At 37.0% G+C, this 19,837-nt stretch overlaps 1 protein-coding gene across 3 annotated transcripts in view; it reads right to left on the bottom strand.

The window, feature by feature from the left end:
- BRWD1 (bromodomain and WD repeat domain containing 1) overlaps positions 1-19,837 on the bottom strand; it is a 107,243-nt gene that overhangs the window by 44,701 nt on the left and 42,705 nt on the right. For 2 of the 3 annotated variants that reach the window (XM_064578781.1, XM_064578783.1), the window contains exons 16-21: positions 15,575-15,703; positions 14,929-15,154; positions 10,286-10,471; positions 8,044-8,227; positions 4,295-4,388; positions 369-500 (exon numbers count right to left, since the gene is read on the bottom strand). In XM_064578781.1, the coding sequence (XP_064434851.1) occupies positions 369-500; positions 4,295-4,388; positions 8,044-8,227; positions 10,286-10,471; positions 14,929-15,154; positions 15,575-15,703 (951 nt within the window). The remainder of the gene's footprint in view (positions 1-368; positions 501-4,294; positions 4,389-8,043; positions 8,228-10,285; positions 10,472-14,928; positions 15,155-15,574; positions 15,704-19,837) is intronic. The other variant, XM_064578784.1, reaches the window with a different exon arrangement.

The following is a 19,837-nucleotide window of genomic DNA, read 5'->3' as shown; positions in this document are numbered from 1 at the left end:
GGCTAAGGGAAAAAAGCCAGTCACAAAATCCTATTGTATGATTCCACTTATATAAAATGCCTAGAATAGGCCAATTCAACCCACAGAGACAGAAAGTGGTTGCCAGGAGCTGAGTGAGGTGGGCTGGGAAGTAACTGCAGATGAGTCTAAGATTTCGTTTTAGAGGCAATGAAAATATTTTGAAGTTAAATAGTAGTGATGATGGCACAATTCTGTTAATATACTAGAGCTACTGGATTATACACTGGATGGTAAGTAGCTCAACAAAGCTGCTAAAAATTCATCCTAGTCTCTTGGCAAATTCAAAGGGAAGAATTAAGACAAGTTACTGAACATTACTTTACATAATTTAAAGTTACAAGACTCACATGTCTCATAGAGCTTGAAGATTCATTTCCAGAAGATAACTCAAGCCGGCCAAGATTTCTTCTACCATAATTTGGGTATTTGCGCCTGCATGTCCTCTGCCTAGACTGTGACAGCAAAACCACCGAGTCAGACTGAAACATAAACATGCAGACGAAAATCAACACCCAAATAAGTACAAGCATCAGCAAGATGGGCATTTTTTCAAATTCCAAAAGGAATTTAAGGCAAAAATAAAAAATAACAACAGTTCAAATACACACACACACATAAATTAAACTTGGCATTTTTACTTTTAAGGTACTTAGAAGACATGGTAAATGAGGCACATTAGATCAGCATTTTCCAAACTAAATTTTAAGTTAACTGTTTTGGCATTAATAATATAACAACAACCAACCCAAAAGAGATACCCCTTAGAATATATATCTTAGAAGTGAAAGTATATATTCATATATTATGATGCTGTCACCAACATTAAGGAACAGAGGTATAGAGAAATATCTGAAATAATCCTCAAATATTAACCCCACTTATTTCCAGGTTTTAAATTTTTAGAAGATTTGTTTTCAGTACTTTTCAGCTCCACTTGAATTTTTAAAATATATTTTATCAAAACAATCTTTAAAAAGCATCCAAATATAATACACTGCATTGTTTTTTAAAAGATTTTTTATTTATTTATTTGACAGAGAGAGACACACAGCAAGAGAGGGAACAAAGCAGGGGGAGTGGGAGAGGGAGAAGCAGGCCCCCCGCAGAGCAGGGAGCCCGATACGGGGCTCGATCCCAGGACCCCGGGACCATGACCTGAGCCGAAGGCAGACGCTCAACAACTGAGCCACCCAGGCACCCTGGCTGCATTTTTTTTTTTTAAAGGGTGGAGGGAGCCTGCTATTCCTCAAACACCCAAGTTGTATGTGAAATCACTCAATGAAAGCACATATTCCTTGAATTGATATACAAATTAATTTTCACATCAGTGCCTTCTGTGTGATAATCACTGGTATCTATCTTATCATTTCAGTATGCCACTGGCTGCTTTTAAAATGAATTGCGCTTTCCTTAATTTGTCAGTACTGATTTTTGTTAAAACAAAAACTCCTATTAATGAGTTTCATGACTGAAATTTGTGAACACAGGTGGACCAAACTACCATTAAGGACAAGATAATATCTCAAAATATATTTTTTAAAAAATAAGTTTGAGGGCATCTATCTAATAAACCTATAAAGAACTGTAGGCCCAAGATAGGAAAAAGAGTGCAAACAACAAAAGAAAAACCTAGACTTTCACTCTGGAAGAGGAAGCTGACAGGTTGAACAGGTAAGCAAAACACTGACAGATTAAACCAGTTAGGCTAACAAAAAATTGCAATTCAGAGCCTCCTATGTGTGGGAGAACACTCTAGGCTTTGGCTATTCGATCAAAGGGTACTGCCTAGCCCTATCAGTAAACTACAGATGAACAGTAATCCAAAGGAACTATAGCCCCATCCTTGTTTGGATTAAGGCAATACAGGCTTGACAGTGGCCCTAGCAGCTTACCAGAAGCAAATGTAAAACTTCTCCAGGGGAAAAAATATCATCCTAGGCTTCCAATTATCTCTTAACACTTAACATTCAGTCAAAACCACAGGTAACAAAGAAAATGTGATGGTAAAAAATGAGGAAAAAACCAACAAGCAATGGAAACGGGAACAAGATATTAAAATAATGAAATTATCAGACACGGATTTTTAAGAAATTAAAATAATGAGAACTTTAGCAGAAAACTGGAAGCCCTAAAAAAGGACTAGATAAAAATTCTGAACTGAGAAATACAGTAACTAAAACTAAGAACACAATGGGTTTAACATCAGATTACACACACAGCTAAACAGAACTAACAAGGTGAAATCGAGGTCAGAAAAAAAATTCAGAAAAGCAGACAGCAGCCTAACAAAAGGGAATCAGCAGTAAAAGTCTAATATACACGTAACTGCAGTGTCAGGAGGAGGGAAACATATACTATGCAAACACGAGCCAAAGGAAAGCTAGCATAGCTGTATAAAGAATTTTGAGAATAAAACATTACTAGAAATAAGGGGTTAGAGTACTGAGAAAAGGTTCAATTCAGTAGGGAAAAAGGAAATTCTAAATGTGTACGTAACAAATAATATAGCTACAAACCATATAAAGAAAAACAAGTAGAAAGAGAGAAATCTACAAACATAATGAAATTTTCACACATATTACAGGTAGAAGTGCAACCATTCTGAAATGGCACGGGGCATAAACTACCAAGTGGAATATACACATATCCTATAATCCAAAAATTTCACTCCAAGGCATGTACTTAAAAGAAACACGCACAGAGATACCAAGAGATATATACAAAATGTTGAAAGGAAAATTATGACTAATAGTCAAACATGAAAACAACCCAAATGTCCTTCAAGAAAAGACTAAGTAGCAGCATGTTCATCAAGGGAATACTATACAGCAATGAAAACAGATGGACTTCATCTACTCACCGCAACACAGACAAATCTCATCTAGCCAAATGACTAAGCCAGATACAAAAGATTGCATACTGCAGGATTCCACTTAGGTTAGTGTTTCTTGACATTTTTACAACATCACTACCCTACAGGAAACTCTGAACTTTTTCCTAATTTGCTCCCCCACAAAATGTAATGCCACAGACCTATGTGGTCAGTTTATGTATGTATATAACTGGGCTTTGTATATAAGATGGTTAAGTATAAAGCTTAGACTTTTTACTCAAAACAGGATTAAGAATCCTAATTTTTCAGTTAGAGATTAAATTGAAAACTTTAAAGCACTTCACATTTAGCTTTATAACTATTCCTTGAATTTTAATATAATTTAATTGCATAGACTATATCAAATAATATATCCAAATTAGAAAACTATGAATACATAAGGAACAGCAATGTAATCAAATTTTTAAAAATCTTCCAAAACTTATTCTTCCAGCAAAAGTAAGACAACTGAAAAAATTTATTAGTTTCTTAAAAATTATTTTAGTGAATTTAACTTTCAAATTTTTTTCATGAGAAAATATCCTAACTCAGGCCAAAGATATGCATTCCAGTCAACATGTTTTTTCTTTTCATACTTGACATAATGAGTTAAGTCACTTTTAAATTAAACACTATTTTTACTTCATTCTCAAAGCCCAAGTCATATACAAAATTATCAAGCATCAAGCTGAAACGACAAGGCATGTCATGGCAGCTAGGCATGCACAGGCCATCTGTCATGACATGCCTTCAAGACTGAGAGGTCAACTGAGAACAAGTCCTGGAAACACAACCACTTTCCAACAAAGTTCTATAGCACTGATCTTGCAAACATTGGGCATCTTCCATGAATCAATGTTAATACTGCTCATGTGATGCTCATGAAAATCAAGAGAAACTAAATATTAAGGAATGAGATTTTCTTTGGGACAATGAGCTTTGGAGGGTCACAAATCATTGTAACATCTAAGGTTTTTTTTTTTTTAAACGCATCATCAGGACAAACTTCAGAAATAGACAAAGCTAACCAGCAGTTTTAAACAACAAATGGTTGGCTACCTGTGGCAGTCAGCGAGTGGGAATGGACCTGAAATGCATGCAATGGGCTTGTAATGTTCCAGTTCTTAACCTGAGTGGTCATCAGACAGGAGTTTTCTAAAATCCTTTAGCACTGTTAGGTATTAGCTATGTCCTTCCCTCAAGTTTCATTCAGACTACTCTTTCCTAACAGCTGTACAACCTTATGTCTACTATTTTAAATCCAAAACAGAAGACCTTGAGCAGGAAATACCCTACTTCAGGCAAAAGTTACTAATACTCTCACTGATCAAAAAAAAAAAAAAAAAAGTACAAATTCAGTTTAATTTCTAGTTATTCCTAAGAAAACAGAGTTTAGGTTACCTTTTGTGTGAGCTGGAGAGTCTTCCTTTTCCTTCCTATTATATAAAGATTTCTTTCCTCTTCACCTTTCTCTATTCTGAAGTCTTCCAACTTCCTACAAATATAAGTATCCAGTTATATTGGTTAGTGAACTGATGGATAAAGTAAAGGATATAAAGAGGAAAAAAATAATCATTATGATTTTGGGCATAAGGTTATATACTTTTTAAATTAATACAGAAAAATTTTAAAGTTATAATAAAACAAACCAAGCTATACTTTATGTTAGAAATTTAATATAATCGCAGAGGCAGTTAGAAGGTCCTATGTTTCATATTTTTTTTTGAAGACTTTATTTATTTATTTGACAGAGAGAGAGCACAAGCAGGGGGAGCGAGCAGGAGGTAGTAGGCAAAGGGAGAGGGAGAAGCAGGCTCCCGGAGGATCAGGGAGCCCGATGCGGGGCTCGATTCCAGGACCCTGGGATCATGACCTGAGCTGAAGGCAAACGCTTAATGGACTGAGCCACCCAGGCACTCCCTATGTTTCATATTTAATACAGAAATAATTGTTTATATTTTCACTGACCCAGTATAGCCAACTCAAACAGGATTTTTCATATTAGCTACTCAAAATCTCCCTATGAATTTTCCAAGACTGCAATTACTTTCTCTAAAGAAATAAAAGCAGAATCCTACTCCAAATTTATTCAAAATGCATGTTTTATAATTTGTAGAAAATCAGAACAGCAGTGTTACTAGTACTTCTAATCACCTCTCTCTCTCAACTCACATGATACAAAAGATTGTTACTGTGACCAATTTCAAAACAAGGGAACCCCCACCATGAGGAAGGTACTGAAGTTCTTTTTCCTTCTCCATGGTTAGGGAATTCAAGTGACTGAATGTCCTTTTTCTCTAATTTGAACATTGCTGAAAACATACAGCTTTGTGTTTGTGTTCACTTTAAAACCCCACCTGGGCCAGTTTCAAAACTGACATATTGGCCATAATCCAAGATACAAGCAGATGCTCAGGAAGAGAATATGCACAAATGCCCTAGTTTTTACCTTAGGGCATTTTCCTCAACGTACATCTCCAGCCCACTGGAGATGAGCAACACTGAGCAACACTGTATCTACAGAGCAGCTCTAAATCAGACTCAGCCCTTCACAAGTGGTCTGTGTCACCAATTTTATGTGTATTTAAGGAACTATATAAGGTCTTCACTCGCAGCCAAATGGAATTCTACTCCATAGCTGTATGCTTCCCTTTGTTTTGAAAATGAAACTACATACACTTCATTCTCAATAATAAAGCAAGGGAACACTCTAGGCCTTCATGAGTATCATCTTCAACTCTGTGCAATTTCATGGCTAAATGAGATAGTCAGTTAAGAAAAAAGATAAAGATCACAGAATTAGCATGAACAGAATGAAGAGAGCTTCTACTATTACTGAATTAAGACAAACTACATGCCTGGAATCCAGCCCTAACCAGAACTGTGTCTACTGGCAAGCAATACTGTTTGCTCAACATTCTGCATATTAGGGTCATTGATTGATTGTCTCACACTTTCATCTACTACCTAAGTTTTTCACAATGGACACATACTACTTTTATAGTTGGAAAACAAAACTTTAATTTTCTCTTGATCCTCATCAAATACCACACTAAGAAAACAGGTAAAATTCCTATTGCTCCCACTAGAAGGACTGTCATCAAGAGCACTGACCATTACTAGATTACTCAGCATCTCCCTTACAAAATCTCACATGTATTTTAGAATATAGCACTACAATGAGCTACGCTCTTCTTTGGGAAAATTTTATTATAGCAGACAGTAGTTGATGCAAAAACTCCATTCTCCTTTTCTTCCTTTGAAACAGAACCTCAGTTTTTATCTAGGCTGTTTGCTGCTCTAAATACAAACTATCACCTAGCCTCCTCTGTAGCTAAATACGGCCATATGACAACATTCTCACCAATGAGTTATGAACAGAAAAGGTCATGTCCGACTATTAAGGCTGCTTAAATGAAGTCTCTCAACAAGAAATGTCCTTTTTGCCTCCCTCTTCCTTTTTCTGGCCTAAATCTCCACCTCCATCACAAATGCAGATATTGATGGCTACTGTATAAAGTCCAGCTATCCTGGACTCTGAGGTGACTTTAAGCCTGGATGCCATACTCCCAGATGGAGATCAGAAACAGGGGAGCCTGAGTCCCTGATTAACCAGAGAACCATGATTCCAGCCTAAAACTATTTCCAGTCTTCCATGTTAAGAGAATAAATATATGCCTGTTTAAGGAAGTATTCTTCAGATCTCTCCCTCTTGGTACTTGTTTGCTTCCCTTGGTTTTGACAACAAAAAGTATCCCAAAATGACACTTTTGGTTCTGATGACTATGCAACTCAGACACAATTTTAAGGCTTAATTATAGCACAGTACATACATGACGGTGATTTTCTGTATTTCTCATCCCAATACCAGATTTTGCTTTTCATTATTTTATCGTGTATTTGTAAACATTCTTAAATTCACCATACAATATGTAAGTACTACATCCCTCCACCAATCACTGAAACTCTTCTGCCTAAACACATGGAGGACATACCTTTACAAAATAATCTTCAAAGTATTAGTTATTATGAGACATAACAGAATACTGAACATTTCAGATATCAGTGAAAAGCAACATTTGCTACCTCCATTTCATTAACTCAAATATCAGCAGGTAACACCTCAGTAGAAAGAAAGACCCTACTGCCCAGACTATAATTATAAAATATTTCCCACTAAAAGAAAATCAGGCTACTTCAAGAACGATTCTACATCCAGGATGAGAAATTCATAAGACGAACCTGTAACACCTTGCCATGCCTGATAGCAGGGGCACCACAGAAGGATCCTACCGTCATTTCAAAAGGACTCAGGAGGTACCTTGAAGAGGCTCCTCCTGGCCAGAGATAGAAAAACTTAATAAGGATATTAGAAATAAGCTAAATCACAGCAGTGTGATTTATACAGTGGAGAACACAAACTGGTCATTACTGGGGGTGAGAGTAAATCTTCATTTTGAAAGTAAATAAAGCAAAAGAAGCATCTATCTTGTCTTTTTTATATGAACTTTACCACTAGATAATCAAACAGTACATTTGGGTAAATTTCTTTTTTAGAAGTACCCACTGTAACAAAGACTTCACAGAGTTGAGCGATCGCTGTTTTATGGCCCCTAATGAGTTAATGAATCTAGCCAGTGAGCACCAATGCCTGCTGGCGTCATGGAAAGAGAATATATATTACGTGCCTTTTGACAAAATTATGCCACTGAAGAAACAGTCTTGCAAAAGAACTGAAAATAATTGGAAATTTAAACACTGACCAGACATTTGGTTCTACAGAGCAATTATTTTTTTAAGGTACTGATAATGGCACTGTGGTAATATTAAAGACAATTCCTTATCTTTTAGAATTAGACATATTTATGAACAAAACAATACACCTGGGATTTATTTCAAAATAACACTGAAGGGAGAAAAGCGGGTATTTGTAAAGATGGAACAGGAAAGGTTAAGAAAAAATTTACCACAGTAAAAACTTGAGAACAATTTCGACATTTTCCTACCACAATTAAAATAGATTCCGACCCATTACTAAAATATATTTATATGATTATTTATACCACTAATGGAGTAAAAAACATGTAAATAACCATATAGATATATTTCTGTAAAAAGAAAACAATATTAATAGATATCCTAAAACAAACCTAAATATGCCTAGTGGTACCTCTGGTACAACCACTCTTCGTTTCCAAGCCTGCAGGTCACGTTCTGTAGCAATCTGACTACGAGGAGCATTCTGATGCATTTGACGAACACCTTCTACTTGTCCGCTACGACGCAGACCAATATTTGGAGGGGACTGGATGTCTAAGCTCAGTCTTCTAAAACCTGCAGGAAAATTGTCAAAATTGATTCCCAAATTTCAATCTAATATGCATTTAACACATTAATAGGCATATACAGTCCTAATAAGATACACACCAAAAATACAAATCCAAAAAACTTTGTAAAAATCATAATGTAACTATCAAAATACAGAACAAACATTAACTTCAACTTCTACTTTTATTAGACTTCCTGAATCTTTTAATGTACAGATATTTTCTACTGTAATGCTTTATTTGCCATCCTAAAGGCTTTGTCTTCTTCAGAACTGTACACTAAAAACACATCTTTTTGGAAAAATTAGCATTGCATGACAGTCTCCTCAAACTGTGGTGGCTTCATAACAAAAGCTCAAACACCAACATTACCTCTGACTTTAAGAGATAATCTGAGCCACTCAGGCAGGCAAGCCGCCAGAGTGGATATTAAAACTTCACAAAATGCAGACTGGGGAAATGCTGGCAGCACTTGAATTGGAGCTGAGAGAGTGGACAGGGCATCGCAGACAACAGTGAGCCCCAAGCCTGTGCAGAGTTGATCAGGTGGGCAGAGGAGGCAGGACAACCCCCCATGAGTGGAAGTCAGCAGGATGAAGGATGGAGAACAACGGTGTCCTAGATAAAGTGCTTGTTTTATTAAAATACTGTATGAAGGGCCTCCTGCTATTAACGCAACAGAGAAACTGGGAGCTATATCCTTGCCTGCAGGAGCCTATAAAATTCTACTCCAACTCTGCCAGCTCTCCTGGGCCAGGGCAAAATCCACATGACTGAACACAACCCCTGCATTCTTCTAGGTACAGCACTCTGTTTACCAATCAAATGTGAACCAACTTGCATTGCACCACACTTCATCTACTGAAGAGAACATTATATGACCCTATTTTGTTTTTTTGGTTTTTTTTTTTAAGTAGGCTCCACATCCAGCATGGAGCCCAACACGGGGCTTGAACTCACAACCCAGAGATCCAAGACCTGAGCCAATATCAAGAGTTGGGACACTTAACCATCTGAGCCACACAGGCACCCCTTAAAGGCCCCGATCAATCCAAATATTTATATTAAAATATACTGATATTTAAGAAACATGTTTTGAATTGAGAACCAACAATAAATTCTAAATTTAACTGCCCAAGTTATAGTATTATTCTCCAACAATGTGAAAAAAACATATGCACAGGTTATTGATCACATCACTTCGTAAATAGCAAGTCTGAGAAATAACTCAAATGGTCATAAACATTAATTACAAAGAACAGTTATTCCACAGAGTGGGGTACTATGAAGCTATAAAAAAGGATGAGCAAGTGCTGTGAGTGGATATGGAGTGATTTCTAGAATATATTGTGTCAAGGGGAAAAAGCAAGGCAGAGAAGAACACAGCATCAACTTGCAGTATTCCTGCCCAAAATATTTAACCTGTCTATTGGGAGAATTTGCTTTTTCTTTTCTGTAGACAAGTGGAAACATTTGGCAAGGAAAGGTACTGAAATTAGCGGCCGAGTACCCTGAGTAACTTCATTAGGTGTGACATGGCAGGGATGACCTCTGTGGCACTTGAGGCTTCTCTCATCTTCCACAACAAGTTTCCATTTGCATAACCACGGTCTGCTCCCCTCCAGTACTCTCACTCCTAAAAAGTAACTAATACTATACTACAGGATCAAAAACCTCACCCCGAAAATTCACTTCAAGCCTTCTGGTTCCGTAAGAAACATTTCATGCTCTACCCAACTAATTTTTTTTAACTAAAAACGTTTAAAGGGAAACCTAGAACTGTAGTTTTCCTTAAAAAAAAAAAAAACTTTGTTCTTTACTCAATACAATTTTGTAAATACTCTTATTTTAGAGCAAAAAAGGTCTTAACAGCCTTTCAAAGTACTTGAAAATCAAATGTCCATTTGCTAGTACATCATCAACTTCACACCTAATGAAGTTACTCTCAGACTACTAAAGTTATAAAATACAGTTAAAATTTTTCACATTGCATGTACCTGAAAATTACTTCATTTACTCTTCAATTTCAGCCATAGTAAGACAAAATATTTCTCAGGTATTTTACCTCTTCGCGGTGTTTCTTCCCCACTTGGAAGTCCACCGGGAACAGTATCCTGATCTGCTCCCATTCTCTGATCCTGCTGCTGCTGCAACTGTCTTATCATTCCATCAAGAACACTGGATTCTGGGCTTCGTTCTCCATTATCATTGGTTTGTAGGCTTATAATTTGTTCAATCACCTCTCCATCACCTGTAAATTCACAACCGTAACACAAAACCATGATAAACACGAACAGAAAAACAAACTTCCAGAAAACTACAATTAAAAATATTAGCAATTGTCAGATTTCTTTTAAACAAATAAGCAACTGGGGCGCCTGGGTGGCTCAGTCGGTCGAGCATCTGCCTTCGGCTCAGGTCCTGATCCCGGGGTCCTGGAATCAAGCCCCACATCAGGTTCCCGGCTCAGCAGGGAGCCTGCTTCTCCCTCTCCCCTCTGCTCATGTACCCGCGTGCTCTCTCATTTCTAATAAATAAATAAAATCATTAAATAAAAATAAAAAAATAAAAAATAAGCAATTAAAAATATCCTATATATTCATAACTAACTGGATCAGAGAAAAGATTCAAAACAAATGAAACCCTTCCTTTATACCAAACACCACAAAAACCTCAACAGAGCCTCTGAAACCCCTGAGGTAAGCACATGGAAACCTGTGGAAGTTTCAGTGGAAGCTTTAATATGCTGTTTCACACTAACACTCCCCTTGCCTCACGTAAGATAGATTTCATTAAACTCTTTATTTCCCAAGGTCTCTGACAAGACCAGAGCAAAAATGTGTAACTTCTGATGTAGAGAAAAGCAGTGGCATTTCTCCTCTACTCTCCTAAAAAATTTTTAAAAAAAAAAGAGTAACACGCTTCAACAAACTAAGGCTGTAGCTCTCCCAGCCCAAGTGTCCTGAGAGCAGGTGCCACTGAGGGAGATAGCTACACATGCCTCTCCCACTAAGCTTAAGTTACTCTTATCTCTTCGGCATGCTTCTCTTCAAGTACAAAAATCAGATTTTTTAGAAGTGCCTTTGCTTCTTTATTTTTGAAATCACAGGTTTAGTTAATATTAATGGATAAAAAGTGTTAGATGGTTGTGGGGTCTGGAAAAATTATCTAAACACTAACTTTTTCATGCAAACAATTCCTTACATATCCTCCCATATAAAATGCATCTTCTTTGAACATAACATATAACACAGACCAAGCACCCAGCAACTTATAAAGAGAACCCCCCCAGACTGAAATTAATAGGGTATTAGCAAAAAGAATGCAAAAATATAACGTAGCCTCCATAGTAACAGATCCAGAAACTAAAAAATGTCATGTACTGTTTCAGGAGAAAAAATATTTGCATCCTACTATTTGAGTTAAATTCCCTTATATCTCACTGATAACATCTCCATTTTACCATGGCAATCAATGAAGAATTTACAAGAACTAAATGTCATAACTAAGACTATCTTAAAAGCACTATTTTTTTTATTTTCAAAAAATGAGCTAAGAAAGCAAAAAGTGGAGCCCTAATCTAAAAGGTTAAAAAGGTTTTAATTAGAACTGGGAATAACAAAAGATTCCTAAGACTACAACTTGGAACCAAAGGGAAAACAGTAGAAAAGGAGACTTCTAGTCCTCTCCCCCTCTCCGCAAAAACCCAAGGTCTATAGAACTTTTCATTCACAGCACAGAACACTTAAATGGAATGTGGCAAATATCAGAACGATAACTGTTTCTAATTGGCATAATGTTATTCAAATACTGAAATATTAAAGTAGGGTTCTACTGGGTGGTTCAGTTGGTTAAGCATCTGCTTATGAGTATTGATGACAATACTCATCAAAACTGGCTGGATTAGCATGTTAATATGAAACAAAGAAAAAGTCTTCAAAAGAAGAAATACTACCAAGGGAAAAAGGAACAATTGATAATGATAAACGAATTCACCCAGAGGACAATCTGAAATGTGTCTGCACCTAATAACAGAACTTTAAAATACATAAAGCAAAACTAATAGAACCAAAGGACATAAGATAAGCCCACATGGTAATTTGATATTTCAGCACTCCTTATAATAACCCCAAAATGGAAAAAAGCCACTGTCCTTCAATTGTTACTGAATGAATGAGGGTATACACATACCATGGTACACTATCAACAAACAGGAACAAACAACTAATCTGTGCAACAAAAATGAATCTCAAAAGCACCATGCTAAGAAGCCAGACACAAGGGGCACCTGGGTGGCTCAGTCGGTTAAGCGACTGCCTTCAGCCCAGGTCATGATCCTGGAGTCCTGGGATCGAGTCCCATATCTGGCTCCCTGCTCAGCAGGGAGTCTGCTTCTCCCTCTGCCCCTCACCCCCACCTCGCTCTTGTGCTCTCTCTCATTCCCTCTCTCAAATAAATAAAAAGAATCTTTAAAAAAAAAAAAAAGCCAGACACAAAAGATTTAGTATTGTACAACTCCATTTATACAAAATTCCTCAAAAAGACAAAATAAAAGTGACAAAATAGCAGTCATTACTGTTAAAGGATAATCATTGTATTCTTCACTGCCTTAAACACACATTTTTAACTGTTCTGAGTTTTAGAACTGGAAGTATGCATAGACCAGCAGAAGATTCCAAAAAGGCCCAAAAGAACCTGCACCCCAATGTTTATAGCAGCAATGTCCACAATAGCCAAACTATGGAAAGAGCCCAGATGCCCATCAACAGATGAATAAAGAAGATGTAGTGTATACATACATACATACATGCGTGCACACACACACACACACACAGAGGAATATTATGCAGCCAACAAAAAAAAACACGAAATCTTGCCATTTGCAAGGACATGGATGGAGCTAGAAGGTATTATGCTAAGCGAAATAAGTCAGTCAGAGAAAGACAATTATCATTATGATCTCACTCACATATGGAATTTAAGAAACAAAACAGAGGGTCATAGAGGAAGAGAGGAAAAAATAAAACAAGATGAAATCAGAGAGGGAGACAAACCATAAGGGACTCTAAATCCTAGGAAAAAACTGAGGGTTGGTGGGGGGAGGTACGTGGGTGATGGACATTAAGGAGGGCACGTGATGTAAAGAGCACTGGGTGTTATATGTAAGACTGATGAATCACTGACCTCCATCTCTGAAACTAATAATACATTATGTTAATGAATTTAAATAAAAATAAAAATTAATTAATTTTAAAAGCCCAACAGAACTTTTGAGGGCACTGGGAACATTCTATACCTTGCCTGTGGTGGTGGTTACCTGATTGTTTAACATTTGCCAAACTCATTTGACTTGTACACTTAAAATTGGTGAATTTTGTTGTATGTACTACAATTAAAGTAATAAAAAATAAACACTTGAAACAGTAAACACACAGTGATAACTGGTGATTAACTTTTAGTAAAACAAACCTCATCCAAACAAAAAAGAAGCATTTTTTTCTTTGCTTAATAACATCTGTATGGAGAAACACTACACTGTGGTAACAAATACAAAAAAACAAAACAAAAATTCTGCCCTTGACTAGGCCAGGCAAAGTACAAGACGGGACTCAAACATCTTGCACCAAAAGTTAAGGAAGTGTTCAAGGGACTCAGGAAAGGGAACACGCAGCCTGAAGAGACTCTCACACTCAAATCTAAAAATAATGAGCAACAAAATAATGACCATTATGGATTATAACCCACTATATAACAACCCTTAAGTCCATATTAAAACTTAATGAACTACATAAACATATAAAAGGCAGACTAATAAAATGCAGATGCAATGACCATAAAGTTAGAAAACAACCATTTTGCAACCTTTAGAACAACTGATTCAGGCAAAAATCATCAATGGATCCTAAAACTTATAGGTAAAGTTTGGTAAGGAACAGGTTATTTACATCATATCTCCCCACAAATTTCTTACTGATTACGAAGAGAAAAATAACTTTGTAGAGGAAAACTTAGCAGGCACCACCTTAACCAAGTTTTCAAAGAAAACATCACAAATATTTGGACAAAGCACAATCAAAAGCACCCTGACATGATGCTCCAAGAACACTACATCATCATTTACACTGTATTCTATCAAAAAATGTACAACCGGGGGGTGCCTCGCTGGCTCAGTCAGAAGAGCATGTAATTCTTCATCTTGGGGTCATGAGTTTGAGCCCCACACTAGGTGTAGAGATTACTTAAAAATAAATAAAACTTAAAAAAAAAAAAAAAAAGCACAACCTGAACTTCACCAAGGACAGCTAAGTTTAATGTGCAGTCCCAAACTGAGATCCACATCAGAGTAGAACAGTAAAAGTTAACAGGCATCAGAGTAACAGACAAAATTTGATTACAGACCATAGACTTAATAACAGTATTACAGCAGTGTTAAACGTCCTACTTTTGATAATTGCTTACGGTTACATAAGAGAATACCTTTGTTCTTAGAAAACACATATTGAAGTATTTAGGGATAAATGAACATGTGGTTGAAAACTTCTCTCTCAAATGGTTAAAAACAATTACATGTATCTAGAAATAGAATGATAAAACAAGTATTACAAACTATTAACTGGTAAATCTAAAAGTGTGTGAGTTCTGCGTATTATTTTTTACATTTTTTGAATAAAAAGTGAAAGAAAAAAAAAAAAAAAGGATTGCACTTACTTGTTGCCACATAGCCTAGCTGTGGAACCAAATGTTCATCTGCAGAATTTTCTCGACCTGGTACTAATCTCTGATACTTAGTTGGATGAGGATTTCCATCTACATCTACCAAGAATGGTGGAGGCATAAGGTGAGGAGCTTGCTGAGTTTGCTCATCTAAGACATAATTATTAGAATCCCTAATCAGTGGTCGATAGTCAGTATGGAAGAACATCTGATCAGGAATCTGAAAAAAAGAAGTTTACAGATTGACATTTTGAGGTTTATATATGTTAAAGAATACAAATATTAAAGTTATTTATAATTCGAAAAAAAACAAGGAAACCAAATCAATACACCTATTTCCAAAACATCCTTCATAACTACTTACTTTACTACTGTAAAAAAGTATTAAGAATGACCTTTTCGAGACAAACCAAAAAACAGACTCTTAATATAGAGAATAGATGGTTACCAGAAGGGAGGTGGGCAGGGAGATGAGTGAAATAAATGAATGGGATTAAGAGTACACTTATTTTGATGAGCACTGAGTAATATACAGAATTGCTGAATCTCTATACTGTACACCTGAAGCTACTATATGTTAACTACACTGGAATTATAATTTTGTAAAAGTGGTTAAAATGCTACAAAAAAAAAAAAAGACCTTTTCATATGGCTTGCTGCATCCAAAACCAAATATCAGAAGGTGTCCATGAGAATCTGTACAGGCAAAATGCTGTCCATCCTGTGAAAACTTACAGTCAAAGACCGCTCCATGTCCTTGCCCTTCAATCTAGGAAACACAGAGGGAAAAAGTTATAGCCAATTCTACACGAGTGCTTTTGCTTTATCAACTATTTTCATGTCATCTGCCTGCTATAAATATCACTTTTTCTTTTTTCAATGAGTTCAATGAGGGGCTTGATCTCATGACCCTGAGATCTAGACCTGAGCTAAGATCAAGAGTCAGATGCTTAACCAACTAAGGCATGCAAGCTCCCCCAAATATATCACTTATGAAAAAAAATATTTAAAAACAAATTCTGCATTAAGCACATAATATTTTCAGAAAATAAAATTCATTTCAGATACCACTAGCCTAGAAAAAAATCTTGAAAGGTATTCTAAGAATGAGTTCTCAGAATCACAGAATGAAAGATCATAAGTCAATCCAAAGTAAAGGCTTCCTTTACTTCTTAGAAGTGAATGACAAGCAATTTCATAAACTTTTGTTTTAATGTATAGCAAAAGGCTATTGACTGACAACCCACAAGATAAATGATTAAAGATCAACAAAGTGTGGTATTCACGAACTAAAATCAGTACGAACAATTTAAACTTTCCACGAAGATGACTGACCATCATGCAAAAATAGAATGCTGCCAAGTCACACAGGTGCGCACAGAAATGCCTGCACCTACCTTACTGCAAACTACCGCAGATTTCAGTAAGGACGCTCCAATTACATCATGAATGTTGCCTTAAAGAGTGCTTTTCAACTTTGTTCTTGCTCTTCAACTGAAATTACATTAGTTTAGCACTACCAACTTACAGTTAAATGAGTTGTTTCATTAACAGCTTAAAGCTATGCCTATTTGTTGTCTGAGCCTGTAACTTTCCAATAACTAAACTTTAGAGCAAGTTTGATCAGTGCTGGAAAATGAATCCTCCACTCACTAACTGCCAAAACAAACTCACACCATGCCGAAATACCTGCTTGAAAAGCAACATTTCACTACTATATACCACACACAAGTGGGTGCCGATTAACAAACTTAAAAATTAAGTTACTGGGATATTTAAGGCACTGCCCTATTATGTGTACACATAATATGTATATAAATTTGTATTCTCTAATAACAAAAAGGAATAAACCGTATAAATATCTTTCTTCCAATTTCTTGTTGAAACATAGGAACACATATTCACCCACACAGTCCTTTGAGGAGCCATCTCCACTATAGCCCGACCCATGCCCTGGAACCACTTTGCACCCCTGGCCTGGAACCTACAGTCCAAGTAAAGCAGAGGCGGGGGCCAGGCCTTTGGCTGGCAAGTCAAAGATGGTGGCAGCTCCTCTCCTGTCATACACGTGGACCTAAGTACACCAAAAGTGCTGCTAAGGTACCTGGAGAAAAGGAAATTTTCCTGAGTAGGCACTTGCAGAGCATGCCACTTGGGTTTCTACCTGCAGTTTGAAGAGTCCTCCACAACGATTCCTGACAAAATGCAACCTGCAACTGTGCTTGGAGAACAATTCGATGTCACATTGAAAATTATGATGTATTTAATGAAATACTGTAATGTTAGTAATTTATAACCGTATGTAATCTGTCTAACAGAAAACTGGGAGCCTCTCAGCTGAGCAGTAAATGTAAGAACTCAGTCCAGGAGTGCCTGGGTGGCTCAGTCAGCTGAGCATCCGACTCTTGATTTCGGCTCAGGTCATAATCTCAGGGTCGTGAGATTGAGCCCCGCATCAGGCTCAGGGATCAGCGGGGAGTCTGCTTGAGATTTCTTCCTCTCCCTCTGTCCCCCCACCCCAACCCCGCTTGCATGCACACACATACTCTCTTTCTCTCTCTAAAATAAATAAATAAATTTTTTAAAAATAAAAGAACCCAGTATACACAGCAAAGTTTGGTATGTCTCACTGGAAGTAATATCATTGTTGCCCACTTGAGACTTCTTTGGCTCAGAAGTTGTTAGCTTATTTTCTCCTTTAAGCCTTAATGAATGTAGTTTTCGGTTTTGATAGTTAAATTCAAGATGTAATGTTCTTAAAGAGAGTTTTAAAGGAGGGGTGCCTGGGTGGCTCAGTTGGTTAAGCGACTGCCTTCAGCTCAGGTCATGATCCTGGAGTCCCTGGATCGAGTCCCGCATCGGGCTCCCTGCTCAGCAGGGGATCTGCTTCTCCCTCTCCCGCTCCCCCCTCTTGTGCTCTCTCTCTCTCTCTCACTCTCTCTCAAATAAAAAAAAAAAGAGAGAGAGTTTTAAAGGATAATGAAGAAAATGGAGATACCTATAAATTTTAAGACCACAAAAAAAATTGCTGAAAAAGACTTATTTTTCCAATAATTTGAACCCAGGAATGCAACTTCCAGAGATGCCTAATTACACATGTGCAATTCGGCCATGTTATTTGAGTTATTTCAATGCATTTTATGGTAATAAATAAAATACCACATTTTGAACTGTTTCTCAAAAATTGTCCAAAATAAGCATACTGAAATAAAAATTTTAAGGTTAAAAAAAAAAAACAACAAAAACATGGAACACATGGACTCAGATGGCCTTCAAGCAAAAGATCTAAGAACCATTCATCTATACCCTGCAACTAGACTGCCTCCAAAATGAATTACACTATGAACTGGAACTCAATATAAACTGCACAGTAATTTTACAAAACATTTCATATGTAGATCAAACAATAGTCTTGACAACACAGAAACTCTTTTATACAATCACCCCCTTAGAATTTACCCTAAGGAAATAATCACAGAGCTACATAAACAGCCATGTACCTGGATATCCGAAGTGGTGCTGCTGTGCCTGATTCAGAAACCACTTAAACACTCAACAACTCTAAGTTAACTATATATGTAATCTTCTGAGAAAGGCTGAATTTACAGTCAAAAATGTAACTGCAAATTCTTAAAAATATATGTAAGATTTTGGAAAACATTCTTTACATAAAATGAAACAAAGATTACAAAAACTGTGCGAGAATGCCAAGTAATAACTATGGAAAGAATGATGCCACTAAAAACCCTCAATGGATGGTACTGTTTGTGAGTGAAAGTGTAATAAGGAATACGGTATTTACAGAGTCTCAAAATACCTCCTGAAAAAATTAGCTTAATAGTTACAAAGAGGAAAAACTACTTCATTGTGGGGAAACCTGGCAAATGCCACCTTTCCAAATTTTAAAATTACCACAACCAAGGCACCCTGGGTGGCTCAGTCAGTTAAATGTCCAACTCTTGATTTCGGCTCAGATCATCTCAGGGTCCTGAGATCCAGCCCTGCATCCAGCTCTTGGCTGGGCATGCAGCCTGCCTGGGATTCTTTCTCTCCCTCTGCCCCTCCCCACCCTACTCACAGACTTGAGAATTCTTGCTCTCTCTAAAAACAAATAAGGTTATAAAAAAAAAAATAGGGGTGCTTGAGTGGCTCAGTTGGTTAAGCGACTGCCTTCAGCTCAGGTCATGATCCTGGAGTCCTGGGATTGAGCCCCGCATCAGGCTCCCTGCTCAGCAGGGAGTCTGCTTCTCCCTCTTACCTTGCCCCCTCTCATGTGTGCTCTCTCTCAAAATAAATAAATTTAAAAAAAAAATCTAAAAAAATAAAAATAATCACCACCAAAAAAAGGTGCAACAGAATCAAATCATGAAAAAACAGCAGACAAAACACAGATACACTGTAACATTATTTGTCTGCACTCATCAAAAGTTAAAAGGTGAGAAATAGAAAAAAAAGAATTGTTGAGGATTACAGAAACCTAAAATATAGAGCCACTTAACATAATGAATGATCCTGAATTAAATACTGCTCCAAGTGCCAAACATAACTAAGAAGACATTACTAGGACAACTGACAAAATTTGAATATAGAGCAGAACTACATAATGCTACTTTATCAATGTTAAATTTGCTGATTTGGGTAACTAGCTTGTGGTTATATATGAGAAATTCTAAAAATATGCAACAGGATCCTAATTTGGTTTTAGGATATTACGTGTGCAAAAAGAAAACAGGCCAGGGGCGCCTGGGTGGCTCACTCGTTAAGCGTCTGCCTTCGGCTCAGGTCATCATCCCAGGGTCCTGGGATCGAGCCCCACATTGGGCTCCCTGCTCGGCGGGAAGCCTGCTCCTCCCTCTCTCACTCCCCCTGCTTGTGTTCCCTCTCTCGCTGTGCCTCTCTCTGT

The sequence above is a fragment of the Mirounga angustirostris genome, unplaced genomic scaffold (assembly GCF_029215605.1).
Source record: "Mirounga angustirostris isolate CCGP_5_RB_7025 unplaced genomic scaffold, mMirAng1.0.hap1 SCAF_1, whole genome shotgun sequence".
Classification (NCBI taxonomy): Eukaryota; Metazoa; Chordata; class Mammalia; order Carnivora; family Phocidae; genus Mirounga; species Mirounga angustirostris.
Note: the sequence above shows the minus strand (reverse complement) of the source record. Positions and strands in the feature narration are given on the sequence as shown.